Genomic DNA, 10,139 nt, shown 5'->3' with positions numbered 1-10,139 from the left:
AAAACGCAATTATACATTCCAAATAAATCCATAATTCTAACACGTACAAATACCAAGATAGCAGCCTCTCATTATTTCATTTCGCAAAGCCACAAAGCCTCATTCAAAGCTGCAACGGGTCTTACAACCTAGCAATTCCTCTAATCGCTGGTGTTGAAAAAGTGAAATTACAATGTCGCCAGTCTGGCACTGGAACCCTTTCTTGGAGGTATTACTAATTACGTTTCCATCATCATGCTAATGTGAAGTCTCAACGTAGAATCTCATCTAATTATTATGTTATTTGTTATATCTCTGTTAGGGGAATCATCTAGGAGTGGGAGGGATCATATTGTAACAGGTCTAGGTTTTCCAAAATGTCGTGCAGAGATAGGATGGAGTGGGTGTTGGAAATTAATGAGCACTTTGTGAACACAGAGGAGGAAGGTTATTCTGCTGCAGTCTCTGATGTGCCTCTGACATCCTGTTTTCACTCAGAGCGATCAGCATGAACATTTGAAGTTAGTCATACCAAAGGTCACTCAGAGCCCAAGGAAATAGAGACAGGCCAATGTGCAGAGATGTAACTGTTAGAAAGTGATTTCCAGGATCCGCCTGGTCAACAGACCATCAGACAACCAAGGACCTTTACTTAGATGCTTGTCATTTGACTTGATGAGACTCATTTCAACCCGAGAGCCTTTATACAACCTACAGCTTGAAACGACACAATAAATTCAACCCCATTTAGAACATGTGGAAAACTTTATGAGAACACGTAGCATGTTTGACTGCTCGCAAGACCATAATATCCGGTAGGATGAGTCCAGACATCTGAATGTCTCTTCAAAGAATCCCACAGAGTGACCTACCCCAGTTTCTCCTCATCAGAAGGGCCTTTGCCGCTTGGCTACCTTGTTGTTAATAATGCATGAGTGCTAAGTCGCCCCCCCCTGTCCATCCTCTTGACAAATGTCACAGGTGAATGGTGAAGAGGTGTGAACAGCACCTTCTTATATATCACGGCACTTCAAGCAGAGAGGCAAATCTCCCCTTTTTCTTTCCCCCACTCCTCCAACTCCCCGCTGTAAATTGATGGGCGATCGGATGAGCCTGACGTACCCCAGTCACGGCCCCCGTTCTCCCACCCATAATTCTATCTGCCTACGTTCTCCCACATTTGTGTGCCCATTACAATGGAGCATGCACAAAGCCATATCCCATTTGCTCTCCTTCTGCTCAAAAATGAGAAAAGTCCATTATATACTGTTTATTTTAATTAAAACAGAGGACGGTGTTCTCCTTTTCCAATCATAGGGATGTCCACGGATTTGCTCTTGAGCACTGAAGCCTGGATTAAGACTCATATCGTATTCATACAGGGACTGTGAATTCTCGTTGATAGAAGAGGGGATGTGCATCTCCGTCCCTGAGATGTATGATGACATGACATGTTCAAGTAGGTTCTTCAGAAAGTAGGTTCCTGAGTGATGTTATGCACCTTGTGGCGCTGAATTATATACAAATACATATCGAGAAAAGCCACAAGTAAGAGAGAAAGCGTCCTGTTTACTCATTAAATGGATTGTCAATACTTTTGTGTCAACATTTTTGTCAAATGGGATTTGGGGGCCTATCAAGAGAAAGCATTAGCTGTGCCTTCACAGGATTTGGCGTGGCTTTCCCCTGGCAACAGCAACCAGTTTATCATTGATTAGCTATTTTCACTGGCGCATTTCTGGCACGGGTAAAGCCAGCAGGACAGATAGGTCAGTTGTTTAACAGTTAAACTCTGAATGGTTATTTTTAAACCACTGAATAGTTAATTATTGGGAAAAGGAAGGTTTGAATCCATGCCCTATCAACAAAATCCCAAGCAACAATAGAAAATGCAAGGATCTTTAGCACCTGAAAATGATGAGGATGTTTTTTACAAAAAGAAAAGCAAAACGAATGGACTTGATTTAATTGGCTGCTTGTTCACCTGAAGCCCAATTACAGAGTGGGCAACTGATCCAACCCACACACTCCATGATACAGTTAGGTGCACACTTCCTTCGGCATGCATACTCCACCTCGGACATATGGTGTGCGACCATTGTCAGATGTGGGGATTATGGCTTCAGGCGACAGTTCTCTACCTCCCACCAGGAGACACGCCAGGGATAAGGACTTCCCATGGGAGGGACCAAGGAGCAAGAAACACATTGATTTGCCCCTGACTCGTCATGGTGGACAGTGCTGATGAAGTGCTACATTTCCATTGTGCGAGCTAGACACCTTTTTAGGAAGGTGCAGAAACTTACATCCCCTGGGATCGGGCAAGTAGTAGTGAGCACAGGATTTGTTTGAGTTATCATCTGCTTAGAGTAGAACACTATCGTTCTATAGACTAATAATAGGCACAATTGCCCAAACAGCTTCTTGAAGGGCATACGGAACAGGCTTTTTGTTGTTGTTGTTGTGCGCATATGCTGATATCAGAAAAGGTTGTCTTTGGGTATTTGAGCTGAGCTGTTTCAGCGACGCCTCAAGGGAATTTCTGAAAAATGACAGCAAAGATTTCTGAGCACATTCAAAATAGATTGTGTGACAGTTGATGTCAGCCCAGGTGAAGCGCTGGCCTGGAGGGAGCTATCATCTAACAGCTTTGGTGGAGCCTAAGATAGAGCACGGCCCGAGAAATGGGGTCTCAAGGGCATCTACAAAGAGACGCTCCAGAGGATCAAGCTATCTTTCAACTGTGTAAACTAGCTAGTTAGATTGTCAGCTTTTCGCAGAAGCAGAGCCGGGATTTTGTCAGTTCGGAAGCGAAAGTGAAAAATATGGAAGGACAGAGAGGTCAAGTCGAATAAAGCTGAGAGTTGAGGAAAGCTACAGCCACATTGGTGAGTGTTGACAGTACAGAGGACGGCATCATCTTCACACAGTTGTGCACGGATATTCAAGTTGTAAAATGATTTTTGACAGTGAACATAGTGTTACGGTATATTAGTGCGAGGCTGTCAGTATCAGTGTTGATGAAAACATGAACGCTACACTGCAAAAAAGGTCTGCTGAAAGAAAAGAAATTAACACTACCTTTTAATCAACACGATATCTTAAAATAAGTTGGTTCCAGTCTAGAAATAAGCAGGCTTAAGAATATACAACAAATGAAAAGATAGAAACGAGTAAATCATTTTTTAAACAAGATAATAAATATTATATTTCCAGAACTAAGATTTTAAATCATGGCAAGCTGAACAATGTGCAGTGTACCCACAAACACAGTGCTTCCCTCTCTTTATGAGGAACATCATCTGTATCAGCGGGTGCTGCACTACCTGTGCTACCTGTTGTACCACTTGATACAACATACATTTTCATTCCAAGGACCACTGTTCCTTTGACCCATTCTCCTGCTATCTTCCCCTCTCTCTCTCTCTTGTCTCCCTCCCTCTTTCTTTCCGACTCTCTCTTTTGTCTCTTTTCCTCTTTCTTTCTTTATCCCTCCCTCCCTCCCTCTTTCCTTCGCTTACTCCTTCTCTATTGCTTTCTCTCTTAAAGTGTTTCTAGGGGGCATGTCATTGGCACAGGCAACCCATTTTATGATCATTTTTTTTTCTCACTCACTCTGACTGGCAGACAGTAGACATTATACAACATGATGAACTGTGAAATAAGAACAGCATGGAGTAAATAATACACCTTAGCCTGACGCCGCAGGAGGGGAGACAATACCAAGTCTCTCCATTGTAGATTACAGCATCTGTGGCCCAGATGTTCTGTTTGATTCAAAGTGACAGAGCTGCTGCATAAACTAGGAACATACGATACTGTGTCAAATCCATTTAACATCAAAGAGCCAATATGGTTTTAGCTTTAACAGACCTTCAAGGACCTCTACGTTTTGAATGTGAACACCTTACGCTTTCTTGAGGAAGATGTGGCTTCGGAGTAGTGATGAAAAGTTACGTTATGAAGATCAGTATTTCATGCTGGAACATCCAGTCTTTGTCAGCAGTAAAACTACAGTATCAGCACCACTGCCATCATCCTACCTTTTTATGTTTTTTGGAGTGATCTCTCTGTTATTAAGTGTAGTGTAACATTATGTTGTAAATTGCCCTGAATGCCACTTCTCTAGTGAATCTTCAGTGTACCCCTTCCTAACAACCGCACATACAGTATGCTTGGTTTTATATTTGTTTTCAAGACCTTCATGTTCATGTACAGCAATTGAGTCTTTGAATGAACAACCATCGACCGGAAGCTTCAAGTAGTAGAAGAATCATTTTCAATGTTGTTTACTGTAGTCACCATAGGGTTGGTATATAAATCCTTGAACTCAATTGCCTGAGAATTGCACAGTCCAAATGCTCTGGAATAAGAGCACATAGTCCGAACCACAAATTGATTTTTGAGAAACATAAAAATTGAATGGTGCTTTTCTCTGGATTTATGAAAAACCTTGTTATTCCAACTCTGGTTAATGTTATTTGATATTGTATTTCCACACTACTTTGGAATCTTTTTTAATCAGGAAGCCAAATGTAAAGGGGGTGGAGGGTGTTTCACTGTGAGACCAGTGATCTCCCCAGAGAACTGTCGATCACCCACAGAACAGATGAAGGTCAGGTTACTCTTGGACTGATGGGGGGGGGGGGGGGAACTGATTTATGGCAACACATTAACATGGACGCATGTAAAGACTGAGAAATGGAGCTAAGGTAACTAAAAATAAGGCTAAGCAGCTAAGCAGTTCATTTACAGTGGGAGAGGAACATCCAGCGCCTACAGGCCCCGGGGAGCCTCTCCCAGAGGCCCTGCTTCCTCTTGTACTCACCTCCACTGGGATTAGTCACGCCGTGACATTTTGTTGATGACAAATTCATGACAGCATTCAGAAGCCCTTACACCCTGCCTCCTGTGTGACGGGGAGGCCTGTTGGTGAGGTTATGGACATGAAACGCCTCTAGGGATCCTAACCCCAACGACACACTGGGGTCTCTGAGCTCATGGTGATAATGGCCCAGCCTCCAAGCCTTCATGATCCATCACTTTGCACCATGTGTCATGCATTGACCCCTTTGACTACTAATCTGAAGCCCTATACGGATTGAACCCCCTGCAGGGTTAGACATGATGGGGTGGATCTGTGACTACCTTTGGGTCAATGAAGCTTGGGGTCACCAGTGGGTCACCAATGGAAAATGAAGCTTGGGGATTCCATGTTGAGAAACATTTGTGATGCAATCAATCAGAATGATGGATGAGAAGAAAAAAAAAAATGGTACTGTTATGTACTGGTTTTTACCAGTACTGTTACAGTCCCAGTAGATCAGGTAGTTGTCTTGTACGTGTTTACAGTTCAAAGCTGCACACAAGGAAACTTTAAAGTTGTCTGTAGAAAAGGAAATGACGTCATTTCTGGGGTTGTTTTTGACCATTTGTATTGGTTCAGTAACCTTTTCCATTTCTGCTTTTCAAACGAATTAACTACCCAAGATTATTAATTGTGTTAGTAGAGTGTTTAGAACATGTTATGCAAATGTAAATCTGCTTTTGTTGCTATCAATATCTAAGGGAGCTAGGGAGTCCTACCAACCAACTCTTTTATCCAAGAGTCCTGGAGATATTAGTAAGACCAGGTTGCTGAAATAGCTTGAAATATTCAAATAGACTTCAAGTGTCTGTATCCTCTGGTGACCGTGACAATTAGAGAGACTGACAAGAGGGTGGCTGCAGTGACATCTACTGAGAATCCTCTTTGTCTGAGGCGGCCATCTTAGACTACACATTGGGACTGCATGAGACAGACAAAGGCTGGCGGACAAGCAAACAAACGTCAATCAGGGAGCGCCTTTTATGAAAGAAAATTTAAATATTTATTGATTTTCAATTTTATTTTCTATACATTTGAAAGTTAAGGTCGACATTGAATACTGTAAGTTATGGACACCATGTGGAGGTGATTGCTCTCCTCCTTTCTCTTTCAGTCTACTTGTCCCGTACCCAGCACTGACTGTCAGTCATTTATGTCTGTCAAAATGAAAGAAAAGAAAAGCTATTGTATCTTTCTGGATATAAAACAAGTTGGACGCATTAATACACATTCACACATACAAATCTGGAATAAACTCCTCAAGGGGGAGCTGGCAAACAGCCAACATCATGAAACAAACACAGTCCTTTCATAGTCTTAAATCACTTGTGCGGATTGTGCCTTATTGCCTTTTAAATGGCTGTGGAAAAGATAAGAAAAAAAATATCTGTTGACACACAATGTCCACAATATGTGACCTCCACTCCCCCTTTTAAAATCACCACAATAGAAGGAAAGTATGTCAAGCTAAACCAATCATTGCGCAGAATTGCCATGTCTTTTTATCTTTACCTGGCCTGTTTCCTCACTCTTTCTTTCCTCTGTCCTCAGGTGTTTATTTTACAAAATAGTTTCTAAAAAATAAATACAAATATTTCCAAGACTGTTGTTTGCCTTGACCCAAATATCACCTTAGTGACAGAACAGTCTGAGGTCCTCAGTTTCCTGCCTCCTCTGGTTCAGCATCTTGAATCAGCTTCTTTCCTTCTGCCTCTACTCTCTTTTCCACTACATATTTTGCTCCAACCAGAGGAGTAATGGACATGGTCAAGATTAATAAATAAATACAAATGAATAAATACATAAATATGTTTTTTCTTAAATAAATACATAATAATCTCAGATAGTTTGCCTTGGCTTGGGAAAAAAAACGAAGTAAACCCTTTCTGTCAGATCTCATCTCTTTGATGGTTTTTTAAAACGCCTCCACGGACCACATATTTGAGTCCAGAGAAAACAGACCTGCCAAGAAAGTAACAGTTCCAAAGTAATGCTGTCGTGGTGCCACATCAGGTATTGCATGACAGCCGATACCTGGAAACTGTAAAACACGCTCCTCTTTGTAAAGGTGATTTGATAACTTCTTTTCATCTCCAGGAGTTCCCCAATTTCATCATTTTGTTTAAAAACCTAAGACTTGAGGCATATCTTACAAGTTTTGGGGCAAGGGCTTTGAACCAGAGTGGATTTGACACTTGACTGCAACTTAGAGAAGGGGGCCAGTTTCTGTAGGATAGTTCTGACTCAAGGGGCTGGGACACAGTGCAAGGGAAGTGTGTGGGGGGGTGGGGGGAAGAGGGGGAGCGGCGGTGAGGGGTGGGGCGTAAGGGAGGTGCTGGGCGGGGCAGGGGTGTTTGAGTTTGGTCTCTCCAGAGGACGGGTGCTAGGAGCCGTCTTCCTCAGGGTGTCCCGGGGCGTAGTAGCCCGCCAGCTGTCTGAAGCGCGGCCCCCAGTCGCTGAGGTACGAGAAATCCTGCTCGGACGTGGTGGACAAGGTGTGAATGGAGCTGAGGGAGAGGGCAGGAGAGCTGTTGCCCTCAAAGGCGTACGTCTGGAACGAGTCATAGGGGGGCACCGAGAGGTCGGCGTCCGCCTGCTCCACCTTCTTGCGGATGTAGCCTTTGAAGAGGGAGAAATCCGCCGCCGCGCCCCCCTCTCCGCTCACTTGGCCCTGGATCCACTGGGGGAGCGTGCGCAGGTCGGGCCCCGAATCGGAGCTCTTGGCCTCGGGGAAGTCGTAGAGGTTCCTCAGGGTGCTCATGTCGTAGGCCTGGGTGTCCTGCTCTCCTCCTCCCTCGTCGTTGTATTTGATGACGTTGTCACGCATGTCCTCTTCGTCCTCTGACATGCGCTGGCCCTTCCGGTGGCGCTTCAGGGTCAGGATGAGCAGGACCAGCACTGATGAGAGAAAGAAAGAGAGATGGGGGGGGGGGGGGTTAGAATTGGAATTTGGGAGGTCAGACTTAGAAAGCCCGTTAAGGCTTTTGGACTTTGGGACCTGGTACTTTCAAGCTCCTGTTAAAGTCCAAGACTGATCGTTAACCACCTTTCGTAAGTTGAGTGTGTTTGCCAATTGCTACAAGTAAAGGTATGGGAAAATTTGAATTTTTTATCCTGCTCCTCCAAGGTTTTCTATCAGTCTGACTTAATTGAATGAATGCGCAATCGCACTGAGCATACAAAACGTTGGCACACTTAGTTGGTTCCAGTCTAAAGGGTTTAAGTGTTCTTATATTGTGTAGCTCATACTCACAGTAACACTAGATTGCTCAAGAATATCTGAAATGAATTAGTTTGAACTGAATAAAAGTCCTGTTTTTTTACTTAAAGCAGAAAGTTTTGCCAATACTCTCACTGTTGCTTCACTTCTCTGAAGTTCAGTAACTTTGCTTCCAAGGTAAAGCACTGTCCTACCATGAACTTACGAGACAGAAAAGCTAATGGCTGGGAAACTGAATCTTGAATTAAAAAGGAAAACAATTGAGATGGATCACTTAATAACCTAATGAGATGAAGGGAAACAAAAGCTGTATCCATCTAGATAAATCAATGAAGCATTAATCCCAGCTTAGTTATTTTAATTACTGCCTACATTTCTGATTAGCAATCATCCACTTAGCTTTGCACCCCCACAGACAGATCCATCACTAGTCCCCAGGGCAAATTGTATTCTTGGACTGTGCCTGCGACATCCTGTATGACTTCACCACTCTAAATGTCAGTCCCAATGATGCAAATGAAGTCATACAAAGTGAGACTGTGTGCATATCAAAATGCAGTATGGTTATTAATGTTCCTGTTATAACATAGACAATCATCTGACCCCTTCAATGATACAATAATACTATCTATTGTTGCACACTGCCTAACCATGGTCAACAAGGAGTCATCAGAGTGGCTAACAATCAACTCCTCTCCAGACAATAATACTTTTACTGTGAGCTATGACCAACCTCGAATGATGGATATTTAAGACGAGACAATAATCATTGATGCATATGCTACAGCAGCCTAGGCTTCAATTCAGAATCATCCTAGGAAGAAACATCTAATCCACCGGTGTTTGACAATAGCCTTGGTTCCCTATCCTCTTCAAGACAACCATAACTGCCTGCCTTGCAGAACTTCAAAACAGCCTGGCTCTGCATGGTCATCTGGCCCTTGTACCTCCCCTTCTCCAGGAAAAACACTGTCACTCTCCCCTTCTAACAGATGGTGCCTGGCTGAATGAAGATAAACGTTTGCTTGGAAGAGACTGTCTAATTTAAGATGGTTATCGTTGCGTATCGACTCATATTTGCAGGGCAACTATCGAGGCATCGAAGTCTAAAATGTATATAGAGATGCATGCTGGGAGTCCATTGGGCGCTTTTAACTTGGGGGCTTTTCCTTGTAATGGGTAGTCAGTTTAAGAATTAATCCCGTATAAAGATGTAATAATTATCCCAATGGATGGCTTGCAATCCTGGGGCGTAGTTGCAATTAAAGGTAGTTAATATATCCAGGTAAACAATAATCCAACTAGCTCAATGGCAGTAGAAGATGCCTTCTCCGCAGGCTACTTTAGCCTCTAACGTATGTCCCCAACAGAGAATCCTGGTGTTATTACAGTGAGGAGTGCTTGGCCTCAGTTAGATCATCAGAGCACAGGCTAATATGTTACCTCCTGGAGTGACCTTGAGAACTGAGTACACCTGAACACCATTCGTTTTTTCCTCTCTTCCTCCCCCAGGCTATCTCCTTTGTTACATCCCAGAAAAAGGAGCAAAGAACTGCGTCAGTGACAAGCATATGAATCTGTATGAATGACTTGTTGCTTGGCTCAGTAATTGTCTTTATTTGGCACAAACGACTGGAGAATTGGCTCCAGGGCAGAGAGGGGCCTATGTGGATCTTCAGGATCGCGGTTTGAAGGCAGACGCGTGCACCGCTGATGAACTGGGACTCACACAGAGCAGCTCTCAAGTGACGATCGGCAATCTTGCCCCTTCTCTAACATTGTCTGGAGAACTCCAAAGGGGGCACAAGCATCACTGGCCCATTGTGTTTATTTTGATTCCGCATAATTGGAGTCAGTTAATTGCCGTTGGTTCAGGAAAATAGACTTGGCTCATCCAAACCACTGATGCATGCTGCTGCACATGCCAAACATGCACTCTGTTATCACTCTTGTTTCCCCACTGATGGGGGAGGTAATGGGAGGTGGAAACCTTGAATTGATCAAGCCCGGCCGTACACAAACACAGCAGCTGGAGCTGCTAACAAGATGCCTGCCTGTCGCCCATAGAGACTG

General features: G+C 43.5%; 1 protein-coding gene across 1 annotated transcript in view; it reads right to left on the bottom strand.

Moving 5' to 3' along the window:
• Positions 1-5,860: 5,860 nt before the first annotated feature.
• LOC124478750 (cadherin-22-like) overlaps positions 5,861-10,139 on the bottom strand; it is a 69,426-nt gene continuing 65,147 nt past the window's right edge. The window contains exon 12 of the mRNA XM_047037168.1: positions 5,861-7,744. Coding sequence (XP_046893124.1) covers positions 7,230-7,744 — 515 coding nt within the window. The 3' untranslated portion in view covers positions 5,861-7,229. The remainder of the gene's footprint in view (positions 7,745-10,139) is intronic.

The sequence above is a fragment of the Hypomesus transpacificus genome, chromosome 16 (assembly GCF_021917145.1).
Source record: "Hypomesus transpacificus isolate Combined female chromosome 16, fHypTra1, whole genome shotgun sequence".
NCBI classification, from domain to species: domain Eukaryota; kingdom Metazoa; phylum Chordata; class Actinopteri; order Osmeriformes; family Osmeridae; genus Hypomesus; species Hypomesus transpacificus.
Note: the sequence above shows the minus strand (reverse complement) of the source record. Positions and strands in the feature narration are given on the sequence as shown.